General features: G+C 41.1%; 1 protein-coding gene across 1 annotated transcript in view; it reads right to left on the reverse strand.

The window, feature by feature from the left end:
* Nucleotides 1–3,899: 3,899 nt before the first annotated feature.
* The window catches only part of ogfod3 (2-oxoglutarate and iron dependent oxygenase domain containing 3), a 51,620-nt gene continuing 42,630 nt past the window's right edge, over nt 3,900–12,889 (reverse strand). Inside the window, exon 9 of the mRNA XM_088323995.1 lies at nt 3,900–9,018. Within this exon, the coding sequence (XP_088180121.1) occupies nt 8,882–9,018 (137 nt within the window). The 3' untranslated portion in view covers nt 3,900–8,881. The remainder of the gene's footprint in view (nt 9,019–12,889) is intronic.

Consider the following 12,889-nt stretch of genomic DNA (forward strand, 5'->3'; position numbering starts at 1 on the left):
CTACCATATTGTGCAGTATATACAGCACACTTTCAACTTTCTGGCCAATTTCGGGTTTTAAGGTACCTCATAGTTGTAAAAATACGATATATATATAACCTGGCTGTGTCTAGAGAATATTTGGAGTGCGCTAGCGTCAAGTGCTAGCAACTCATGAATACATTTATTGCAAATATCCTTTGGTGGGTTGTGTACTCGCAGAGGCAGAGGAGAGAAAAAAAACAGTGTTTTCGTTTTGTGACACTCACTTTGTTTTGCTACATTTTGCGATTTAAAATTGTTTACGTTAATTTGTTTTTCTGTCTTGGATAAATAAATAAAAATGCGTGTAAAAAAATATCCTTAATCTCCTAGGTTAAATGTGCACTATAAGGCACTCTAGTGGTGAACCTGAACTGCAAAAAGGAACGTTTTTTTTTTTTTTTAAACTTTGTTGTTTTTATTTATTTATTTTTCTTTAGATGATAGAATTTAAATATACATCTGAAAATAATGGATAACTAGAACTGCCCAAAAAAAATCTTACCAAACATTTTTTAGTCAAAAATCGGAACAGGGTGAGAACCCAAATGCGTGACGTTTCTCACACAAGTTTATATTTTACGGGAAATGGAGCAGTCATGCACGTTAACACAAAATGCCAGTGATTCGGAGATCGCTGGGCAAAAGAGGAAAGACAGAAATCTGGCGTGGAACAACAGAAAGCAAGAGACCAACGAGATCGATACCAGATTGAGCAGATACCGGACGGACAGGGTCGATACCAGACAGGACGGGACAGACAGGGTTGATACCAGATACTGGAGACAGATATCAGACAGGACGAGACACACAGGATCGATACTGGATACTGGTGAAAGATATCGGACAGGATGAAACAAACGGAATCGCTACCGGATACCGTTACACAAGCCGATACCAGACAGATGATGTCGATACCGGACAAAACGAAAGGATTGATAACAGAGATAGGAGACTGGAGACAGATATCAGACAGGACCAGAATGACCAGCACGATACCAGACACTAGAGACCGGAGACTGAAATAAAAACAGGACGAAACAGACGGGATGGATACCTGACAGGATACACCAACGGGATACCGGTCAGAGTCAAAACCCACGTCTTGCGGGTGCAAAGATTCGTTGACGGACTGACAAAGGGTGAGTGAGAGTACTGAGCTTAAATAGAAGGGAAGCCAATCTGTCAATGAGTCGCAGCTGGCGCCAATTGGGCGCCATGGCAACCGTGACAAAAATTCAATTTCTTTGGAAGCCATAAAAGGGGAAAGAAATGCAAATACGATAATTAAAAGTTTTTATCCTGTAAATTCACCCTATACAAATAAAAGAGAAATATGTAGAAAAGGGAAGATTTAGCAAAAGAGGAAAAGATTAAAATTAAGCAGTTGAACGCAATTACAGAATCAATATCACACAAAAAAACGTCGTTTACATACTAAATATAAATTTACAGTTTTTGTCCTTCATTCAAACCATAAAAATAATAAATATTATCTTAAATATTATTTAAACAAAGTATTGAGGGACAACTTAGACAATGAAAATGAAATTTTGGATATATGTTTTTTGTGTCCAGAACAGGATCGGGACCCAAACGCGTGACGTTCTGACACAGGCCTTTTATTTTACGGGAAATGGGGAGTCATGCACGTTAGGCAGCGGTCTGGCGTGGAAAGACAGGAAGCCAGAGACCGATGAGATCCATTCCAATTGCCTGAGCAGATATCGGACAGATGGGGTCCATACTGGACAGGACGGGACAGACAAATTGATAAAGAAACAGGATATCGAAATAAACAGGACAAACAAGACGGTAACGAAAACTGGAGAAAATAATAAACAGGACAAAAATAGGCAGAACAAAACTGGAAACCGGTATTTAACAGGACAAAATAAACAGGAACAATACCGGACAGGAAATACCAACAGGATACAGGACCTAGTCAGAACCCACGTGTTGCGGGGTAGAGGTTCGTTGACGGACTGACAAAGGAAAAATGAGACCACTGAGCTTAAAAAGGAAAGTCAATCTGTCAATGAGCCGCATCTGGCGCCACATGGGTGGGGCCAATTGGGCGCCATGGCAACCGTGACAATTTGTGCCTGAAAGTCAATTAATAAACCTGAGGAAGATATGAATCATCATTTCATAGACAATAAAACAATTGGAAAAAGCAATGAGTCAAAACAATATGCAAAATAAAATAAAAAAGACCCAAGGATTGAACCCTGTGGAACACCATTCTTTCCATTCAAGTCATATTGCACACATTTTTTGATGAGCAATTATTCAATCTGATTTGTGCGTAGTTTTTCGTGGTGTACTCGGAAATAGATGAGAGGACTGCCATTGCTCGCCCAAGCTATTGTTTGAACACCGCAAATTAGATTGAAGAATAATAAGAAATCAAATTGAAGAAAAACACAGAGGAAGGGATTTTTTTTATTTATTTGAGTGACACTACAAAAATTGGAAAAAGCAACAAATGTAAAGACAATAAACAAATGGTCCCAAGATTGAACCCTGTGGAACACCATTCCTCCCGTTAAAGTCATTTTGCACACATTCGTCCGACCGTTTTGTTCTTTCGCTCAGTTCTAGTATGAGAAGATGAATACAAAACAAGTACCGCGACAAGAGCGCACTAAATTCCCTTGATGCACATGTAGCGTGATCATTAAAACAGCTGCATTATTCGAACTGCAGATACTGACTCCCCAGTACACCGCCGGAATACATTAATCCATTCTGCAGAGGGAATTGTATTGTGAAATTGCCATTTAGCGAAGGATAGAAACCTGCGGTAATTATAGTAGATAATGCCTTCTGAACCCCTGGAGGCCAAAATAAAAACATTAAAACAAAATAGGATAGAGTAAGTACTATGTATGTGTAATATATGTGTACAGGATTTAATAACGTTATAATTTCACATAAGTGTAAGGAAAAAATCTAATTGTATTTACCTTTGGTTTCACGTAACTTGAGCTGGTCGAGTGGAGTAGCGGGTGGATGCGTAGGGGGTGGGCAACGTCGGCAGATTAAAAATAAAACCTACAATATAACCAAGGTTTTTATCATACCAATAGACGATTGTCTTACTTTAATCCCCACCCTTTTTCCCAATAATCCCCAATCTTGGTAATTCGTGTACCTTCCTTATATTTCTTGACAACTTTTAGCTTCATTTCCATGGTTACAGGCATGAAAATGGGTCGGCGGTTAAAAAAGTAAGAAGGATGAGGAGGACATATGTTCGGGTACACTGTACAGCCCAACAAAATATTGATACGTTTATTATCTTGGCTGAATTTAGCCTCAAGCTGATTGCATGAAAGTGGGTTAAATTTTGCTCGGCTCAGTTACTGTGGTGATTTCTTTCCTACAGCTAGCTTGCTCCTGAACGGGCCAACAACTAAGTTTATCCCCAGAGATGAATCTGGCACTTCTGCTGTCTGGCGTAATAATGGGTTTCATTACAATCCCCCCCGAGAGAGAGACAGAGACAGAGAGACATAGAGAGAGAGAGACATAGAGAGAGAGAGACATAGAGAGAGATAGAGAGAGACATAGAGAGAGAGAGGAAGAAAGAGAGAGGAGAGAGAGAGGAGAGAGAGAGGGGGGAGAGAAATAGAGAAAGAAAAAGAGAGAGAGAGAAAGGGAGAGAGAGAGAGAGAGAAAGAGGAGAGAGGAAAAAAGAGAAAAAAAAGAGAGGAGAGACAGAGAGAGAGAAAGAAAGGGAGAGGAGAGAGAGAGAGAGGGGGGAGAGAAATAGAGAAAGAAAAAGAGAGAGAGAGAGAGAAAGGGAGAGAGAGAGAGAGAAAGAAAGAGGAGAGAGGAAAAAAGAGAGAAAAAAAGAGAGAGACAGAAAGAGAGAGAGAGAGAGAGAGAGAGAGAGAGACAAACATACAGACAGACACACAGCTCAAAACATTATATCCTCGGATACAGAGAGAGGGAGAAAGAGAGAGAGAGAGAAAGAGAGAGAGAGAGAGGGGAGAGAAATAGAGAAAGAAAAAGAGAGAGAGAGAGACAGACAGACGGACAGACACACACCTCAAAACATATTATCCTCAGATACAGAGAGAGAGAGAAAGAGAGACAGACAGACAGACACACACCTCAAAACATTTTATCCTCGGAAATACACGATTAACAGAGTCCCCCTTTTTGACTTAAAAACGGTAAATTCCTCCCAAAAGGTGAGAGATTTTCATGCCTTTGGTTATCATATTTTTGCTTTTACCTTTAGCATCACTGAAAATAAAAAAATACTGGTTTCTATCGCCAACTTGCAAAGTATTGACAAAGCACGCGAGATTCTGAACTGAACAGTATCATGTTTTTGCTTCTCCCTTTAGCATCACAGCAAGTCTTTGGACCCATACCTTGACAAAATAAGTTTTTAAAGAGTCTAAACTGAACGAAGAGAGGGAAAGCCATGGTGGGAAGTAGTTCAGCCAATAGCGTGTCAACGTTTTAATACTGTTGTAATGCAAACCAATAGCAGACAAGCATTTTAGATAACAGCTGACAGGCTAACGTTACATACGCTTGATTTTTTTTTAAATTGTATACGTTTTTGGGCATGGGAAATACGTTGTTGTTGGTGAGTGCAGTAAAGAAGTGCTGGAAAACATATTTTCCCAGACTGTAAAGTGAAAAAGTTCTAAATCGGGGTCACTGTATCCCAAGGATCGACTGTAGAGTTTTGCAGCCATGATGAAAAACATTTATTGAAAACGAAAATCATGAACACAATATCGAAATAACATTTACAGCGTATTTCTTGAATGTCCTTCAAAGTCCGATTCACCGTCAGATACCCTAAAGACTTGTTTCCCTTGTTGAGGTTTTTTTTTGCGTGTGTTTGTATCATCAGGACGACTTTAGTTTCTTTCTCCATCCTCTAACATTCGTCACTGGTACCATGGATAAAAATAGTGTCATTAGGAGACAAAACCGAATGCCTTTTCGTATGTCATCTACACAACTGGTAGTCAAGTGGTTATTGTTTGGCGTTTTCATTGCTGTTGCATTGAATATTATGTCATTGTGGTTTCACAATTCTTATTGGCTGATGAATCATTGCATATTACTGTAAAACCTCATGTATAGAGTTCTTTTGAGGTACCGTAATTTCCCAAATATAAGGCGCACCTAAAAACTCCAATCCGGCCAGAAATTTGGAAGTGCGCCTTATAACCCGCAGATAAGATTGGAAATCCATTTAGTAATCATGGGTATCCGTTACCATGCCAGGCTTTACAATATATTACCGTATTTGAGAAATGATTGTGCAATAATTGATCAAACCGATAAAAATCGCTGACAAAAAATGAAAAAAACATAGCCTGCAATAAGACCCATGAAACTTTACCACTACACAGCCGGTGGTACGTGTTAAAAATGACAAGGCATTAGACCTTATCCCATGACCACAGTATTTTTACTCACACTGCCAGAAACAGTGAATTGCATAGTACACTCTAATAGGTGAAACAGTCTCTCCACTTCTTCACCAACAACTGCAAGAGAATGAAGTGAACAGACAATATTTGGACAAAGTGCTATACAAGATCTTTTACCTACGCATACATATAGGTGAAGAAGTGGAGAGACTGTTCAACCTATTAGAGCAGGGGTCGGGAACCTATGGCTCGCGAGCCATATATGGCTCTTTCTATGAGTATCTGTGGCTCAGAGACCAATTTGATTGCATGCAAAATTTCTCCATCTTGTTCAAAACCGGAGTTTGCAATCCTATTCAGGTACACGTAAAGCCAAACAAAGCTAAGTTCAAATGTAACACTTCGCAGTATATATAGGGCACGTTTTTCACTACAATTTACAGTCAAGGCGTCACACAAAAAAGGGGGGGAAAAAAACTCGTTTTGGCTGTACAACGCTAAAGAATCCTTTATTTAAAAGTTCACTATATAATCTGTGTTCAGTGTTCAGATACTTTATGATGAATCCACAGAACTGTAAATGCACCAAAACACCGGAAGAGAACTTAGTCATTTGATTGGGTGAGTGGGAGGGATGGGTGGAGCTATGCAAAAAGTACAAGCATTCCCTCCCATCTCTCGCCAAAGGTAAGCACATAAGGCTCCCTATTCTCAGAATGTTGTGACGTTTTTACTAAATAAATGCTTGCATCTGGTTTTGAAACCAATATGTATGAAAAAAAGGGTCAAAAGGAGTTTAACCGATCTTGAGTCATTGCAAGAAAGAGACAAGTTTAAAGTGGTCTTTTTGTTGAATTTGGGACATGGGCTCTAGCATTATTCTCTTTTCATAATTTTTATCAAATCATCAAAAATAAATGTGCTGAAGACTAAGCTTTTGTCTGGGGCGCCGGTTTAGCAATTTAGTAAATTTGTCTCATAATATATGGTGTGGCTCTTTCCCAAAATAAAATTAATATTTTTTGCTTTTATGGCTCTTTGAGTCAAAAAGGTTCCCGACCCCTGTATTAGAGTGTACTATGCAAAACAGTGTTGTGACACTATGAGTCAAAATAGGGTGATTATAGGATAAACTCGAATGCCTTTTCAAATGTCATCCATGCCACTTGTGGTCTACAGTGTTGGCGCTTTCACCTCCACTACCTGGGTTTGATTCCCATTGCATACAATATTCATCTAGCCTGACCCGACCAGTTTTTGAGGAACTGATCCCGAAGAAAACCTGAATTTGAGAGGGCCAGGCCAGGCTTCTCTCTCACGGATATTTTTTTGTTTAAATTATCCACCCGTCATTGGTCTTTGTATCTTTTACTTTGTGTCGTGCAGTGGAGTAGTGCAGAGCAAGTCACCGAGGAATCAGAGTGTACTGGGCAAATCAGTGTTTCTGGCACTGTGAGTAAAAAGAGTGTGATAATGGCATATGGTCTAATGCCTTGTTAGATGTCACACGTACCACCGGTTGTGTAGTAGTTAAGTGTCAGGAGTTTTAATACAGACGAAATAAAGACAGAGAGAAGCAAGGCCTGGCCCGAACCCGAACGTAATGATTACTATTTTAGGCCCAACCCAACCCAAATTTTGGGATGTGCTTCAGATCTTACCTTTGGTTTGAAAAAAAGAACATTGTTGCAAAATATTAAGGATTGATAATCAGAATATATAACAGAACAACACTTTAAAATTAAGTTTATTATAAATCTACTTATAACATTCATTGCATGTATATGACATCGCTGTTTTCCATCTGCCATCAGTATGTACCTGTATTTACTCATCTTCATTCATGCAATGTTTGCGTTGCGTCGTCTGCTACAAGCCATGTGAACTCTTCTTCCACGATGCTTTTAATGTACGTTTACATTTCGTAGCGTCACAAATTTTGTTAGCTTCTTTTGAATCGTTCTTCTGGGGCTGAGGTTTTGCCTTGATTCCTCAACACTTATCCATTTTTCTTGTGTTCTCTGTCTACTTTGGAAAATGATATGCAAATGAGCGACCTTATGTTGCTCGGGGAGAGTCCGGAAGCACGACGTTTTTCGATGCAGGCTTCTGATTGGCTGCTGAGTATGCAAATTGCCAAACAAACCGAAATTTCCAAACCGAACGAAGATTTTGAAATCGGAACGAAGCAAACGATTGATTTGAAAAAAATAAATGCACGTCCCGGGCGTCCGGGCAGTTATTTCAGACACTGGCGGAATATATGGTAAAAAAAAGCCAGTTATAACCAATGTTCCCTGTAATTTTCCTTACGGGTCTGAGCGTTCACGCAAAGTCGGTGAGCAACGCTTGAAACAACAGTGAGCAACCATAATCCCAAGTGTGGCAAGATAATTAATCGTCAAACATGTCCAAAACTTGACATCAAGTTACATTTTGCGGAGTTTCCGGCAATGCAAAATGATTTTTCTCTTTGTACGGCCTACAAACGTCGTTTGTTCTTACAATTCTTTCACAAGATATCTATTTCTTTTTATTTCCTGATATATTTTATCGCATAATATTAACATTTTTGGAGGCTTATTGAGTCGGTTGTAAGATACACAACTGTACTTAATCACATTTTTTAGTGGAAGTACAATGTTGGCAACAAGATTCACTTGGTATCGTTGGAAATTATTTGAATGCAACACAAACTTTTTTTTCTTTTTTCTGTGTTTTTTTCTACTTTTTTGTTACTTTTTTCCTACATTTCTTTCTCTCCTTTTTTTCTGGCTTTTTTTCTAAATTTTTCCTTCTTTTTTTCTCTTCCTTTTGTTTCTTTTTTTCTCAGCTTTTCGCTACTTTTCATTTTGGTATTTTTTTTCTTTTTTGTTCTATTCCCCTCTTCCTTTAAGTGATGTTGAGCATAATTTTACATAATATTTGGTCATGTTGGGATTAAAGAAGTAAAAACAACCCGAAGAGCCGTTTAGGACCCAAAAGAGCCGGTTCCTTTTAGTGAGCCGAGCCGAAGAATCCGGTTCTCTACTAACTTTACTCAACTTCGTTCTACTTCGACTCGACTTCAAAATACCGCATTTAGGACACAACGTCAAGGGAACCCGTGTATTTTTACCTTCATGCACTGTAACTTTGACTTAAGTCGCTTCTTAATTAGTTATTTTGAGCCCTCATTTTTGTGCGCCGGCTAAATTTTCTTGTGCGCTGAGAAAGTGCGAGCAGCGCGCAGCTTAAAGGGAACACTGGTTATAACCCAAAAAATTACGGTTAATGTTAAAATCCCTTGTACATCGGTAACCTTGTCATGTGCACGAAGATTGATGCGGAACCTCAACGCCATTGAAAAAAAGAGAATGGAAAAATGACTTGACCGTCCCCCCCTCCTCCGCTGCAGGGATTGACGAGGGAGAACGGCAACGCCCACCTGGTGGAATGGCGCGGAACTACGGGAGAGAAGGGTCAGCGATGGCCTGCGCAGGGTCGCAAGTGAAGGACACGGTGATGGCGTAGCGGCTTCCTCCCGTCACCTTTTCCACGCGGTGGAGGTTTTCGGAACCGGAGGAGAAGAAGGAGACTCGGCCTGGGGGGGAGGGTCGAAAAATGGAAATAGCATTAGAATGGATGCAAAGGGGCCCAAATCTATTACCTTGAGGTCTTTGAGGTGGAGGCAAAATGTCAGTTCTAATGATAGAATTCCCAAGGAGAAATTTCCAGGGTTCGTACACCTTTTCCATGGTCAGATTCAAGAACATTTTAAGCACAAAAGCCAATTTCCGTGCATCATGATGCTTCACATAACAACGCCGTACAAACTAATGCCAGCTGCCGTTAATAACAAGGGGAAGAAGACCAGAGCAGGCATTACGGCGTCATTTTTGGGTCAGATTGCGGGGAAACATTGCAAAACATTTAAACATTTACAGTCACCGAGGTCTGTGATTCAGCCATCTTACACTTTTTTGCCACTGTTTCCTTCTCCAGCCACTCTCGTTAGCCACTCGACTGCAGGCGATGGGTAGCAGTTATAGTTATTGCTAGCTGCTTGCTCTTTATCCTTCAGTGTCACTCACCTTCCCCAGGTCGTCGTGCTAATGTCGCAGAGTAGAATTTCTTCATTGTTACAGGTCAGTTTCCTTCTCTAGCCGCTCGTGTTAGCACCTTGGTTGCATGCTATGGCTATATGGAGTATAACTGCCTTAAATAATGAGTAAAGCTCCTCCCAAAAACAAGTAGTACTCAATCATCCTGGAAGGGGGATTACCGCATGTGCGGTCCCTTCTCAAGGTTTCTTTCTTTCCCTCATGCTGAGGTTTTTGAGTTTTTCCTTGCCCTCATGTAGGTTTTAGATCAGGGGATAGTGTCATAATAGTCTGTAGTGGTCTGTGTAACCCTTTGAGACCCCTTGTGATTAAGGGTGCTACAAATAAACATGACTTGACTTGACTCATCCTGGGGTTTTTGAGTTTTTCTTTGCCCTCATGTAGGTTTTAGATCAGGGGATGGAGTAATAATAGTCAGTAGTTTGCAATAATCTGTAGTCTACATATATATATATATTGGTCATGTAACCTGCGGCGCTAATTAGCAAATTGGAGGGAATGGAAAGGAAAGCACACGTGCGTCTCTTTCGATAACGACACAAAAGCGCAATCATCGGGAAAAAAAATTGCGCAGCCGCTTGCTAGCGCGTGCTACGCTCGTGAGATTAGCGGAGACAATTGCACCGTTTGGAAGACGGGACGGGAAATCACGATGACTTAAGTCCGTACGTTAATCGCCACGAACAAAAGTGCTTTGTTGGCTGTTTATTATTCAGGTCACGTACGAAGAAACATGGCTGGACATGTGCAAAAATTCTTGGATGCTCAAAGAAAAGTGAAAAGGAAATCAGTGTATTAAATATAACAATAGATAGATAGAAAGATAGATTAGAGGGAAAAAGAGAGAGAGAAAGATGGATTGATTAGAGAGAAAAAGAGATAGACAGATAGATAGATATAGATAGATACTTTATTCATCCCCGTAGGGAAATTCACACTTCCAGCAGTCTCCTTTTGTTGTTTATTAACAGATTAACAGGATGGCCTCGGGGTGCTGTGTTGTAGTTTAGCCGCAGCGGAGTGGATGACGTCACACTCTAGGCCAAAGGTTTGACGTCCCTGCAGCAGATGGAAATCTTTGTGCCCAGGGTTACACCACTTCAATGTTCACGTAGATAGCCAGTCCATCTCCTCTCCGCTTCCCGCAGGCTTTCGTGTCTCTGTCTGCCCTAACAGCGCTCCAGTTAGCTTCCGGGATGCTAGACGTTTCCATAAAACACAGCACACTGCACTCCCTGTACGCTTTAATGTTTTTAACCGGTACAGCCAGTTCGTCAGTCTTATTTGTTCACATTTAGCATGATTACGGACGGTACCGAAGACTTATAACGCCGCTAGCCGCTTAGCTAGCTCCGGCTCTCCATCCACGATATGGCCCCCTCATCACGCCGGCACGAGAATTCTTCAGGGCAAGGAGTTGATTCCTCGAATAAACGCATTTTTGTGCGTTAAAACCCATAACGATAGGATAGAAAGTAATCCAAAGTGTAGTTGTCAAACGGGACGAAAAGCACCGAAGATAGAAGCAGACGCCTGTGATCCACTATCCTCGGTCAGCTCAGGCCAACAATCCACTATCCACATTCGACTAATGCAGAGGCCAGCAGAGCAATGTTTTTCCGTACTGGCTGCCAAAACGTGCATTGTGGCATGTCTAAAATGAACTGCACTGTTTTTGCTGTGATCCATTATCTCCAGCTGACAGCAGGTGCCAAGAAAGCAAATTTGTGTCATAAGTGGAGTTTTTTTTCCTGTCCTTTCCAACTGAAATGATCAGCTACTCTGCGCCTCTGATCAATTATCCCCAGTTGACTATTGCAGAGGCCAGCTGAATTTTTTTTTTCTGTAAGAACTGCTGAAGCGTGTTTTGGTGGCACATAAAAAAGAACTGCACTGTTTTGGCTGTAATCCCTTATCTCCGGTGCACTATTGCTGACAGAGGGTGCAGAGACAGCAAATTTGTGTCTTGCGCCACAGCTCTTTTTTGCCATTATTTCCACCTGAAATGACAGCTCCTCTGAGTCCCTGATTAATTATCCCCAGTTGAATATTGCATAGGCCAGCAAAGCACTTTTTTTCTGTACTGGCCGTGAAGCATGCCATTGTGGCCCCGTCTAAATTGAACTGCACTGTTTAGGCCATAAATCATTATCGCCAGTCCAGTATTGCTGAGAGAGCAAATTTGTCTCGTGCGTGGAGGCTCTCTTTTCTGTTCTTTCCAATTAAAAAAAACAGCTCCGGTGCACCTATGATCCATTATCCCCTATTGACTATTGCAGAGGCCAGCAGAGCACTTTTTTCTGTGTACTGGACGCTGAAGTGTGCCATTGTGGCTTGTCTAAAATGAACGGCATTATTTTGGTTGTGATCCATTATGCCCAGTCCAATATTGCTGACAGAGGGTGCCAAGAGAGAAAATTTGTCTCATGCGTGGAGGCTCTCTTTTCTGTTCTTTCTGACTAAAATGAACAGCTCCTGTGCACCGACGATCCATTATCCCCTATCGACTATTACAGAGGCCAGCAGAGCACTTTTTTGTGTACTGAAAGCTGAAGTGTGCCATTGTGGCTTGTCTAAAATGAACTGCACTGATTTGGTTGTGATCCATTATCCCCAGTCCACTACTGCTGACAGATGGTGCCAAGATAGAAAATTTGTGTCATGCGTGGAGGCTCTCTTTTCTGTTCTTTCCAATTAAAATAAACAGCTCCGGTGCACTTACGATCCATTATTCTCTATTGACTATTGCAGAGGCAAGCAGAGCACTTTTTTGTGTACTGGATGCTTAAGTGTGCCCTTGTGGCTTGTCTAAAATGAACTGCACTATTTTGGTTGAGATCCATTATCCCCAGTTCACTATTGCTGACAGAGGGTGCCAAGAGAAAAATTTGTCTCATGCGTGGAGGCTCTCTTTTCTGTTCATTCTGACTAAAATAAACAGCTCCTGTGCACCTACGATCCATTATCCCCTATTGCAGAGGCCAGCAGAGCACTTTTTTTGTGTACTGGACGCTGAAGTCTGCCATTGTGGCTTGTCTGAAATGAACTGCACTGATTTGGTTGTGATCCATTATCCCCAGGCCACTACTGCTGACAGAGGGTGCCAAGAGAGAAAATATGTGTCCTGCGTGGAGGCTCTCTTTTCTGTTCTTTCCAATTAAAATAAACAGCTCCGGTGCACTTACGATCCATTATTCTCTATTGACTATTGCAGAGGCAAGCAGAGCACTTTTTTGTGTACTGGATGCTTAAGTGTGCCCTTGTGGCTCGTCTAAAATGAACTGCATTATTTTGGTTGTGATCCATTATCCCCAGTTCACTATTACTGACAGAGGGTGCCAAGAGAGAAAA

The sequence above is a fragment of the Urocampus carinirostris genome, chromosome 19 (genome assembly GCF_059441175.1).
Source record: "Urocampus carinirostris isolate Australia breed hairy pipefish chromosome 19, RoL_Ucar_1.0, whole genome shotgun sequence".
In the NCBI taxonomy this organism is placed as follows: domain Eukaryota; kingdom Metazoa; phylum Chordata; class Actinopteri; order Syngnathiformes; family Syngnathidae; genus Urocampus; species Urocampus carinirostris.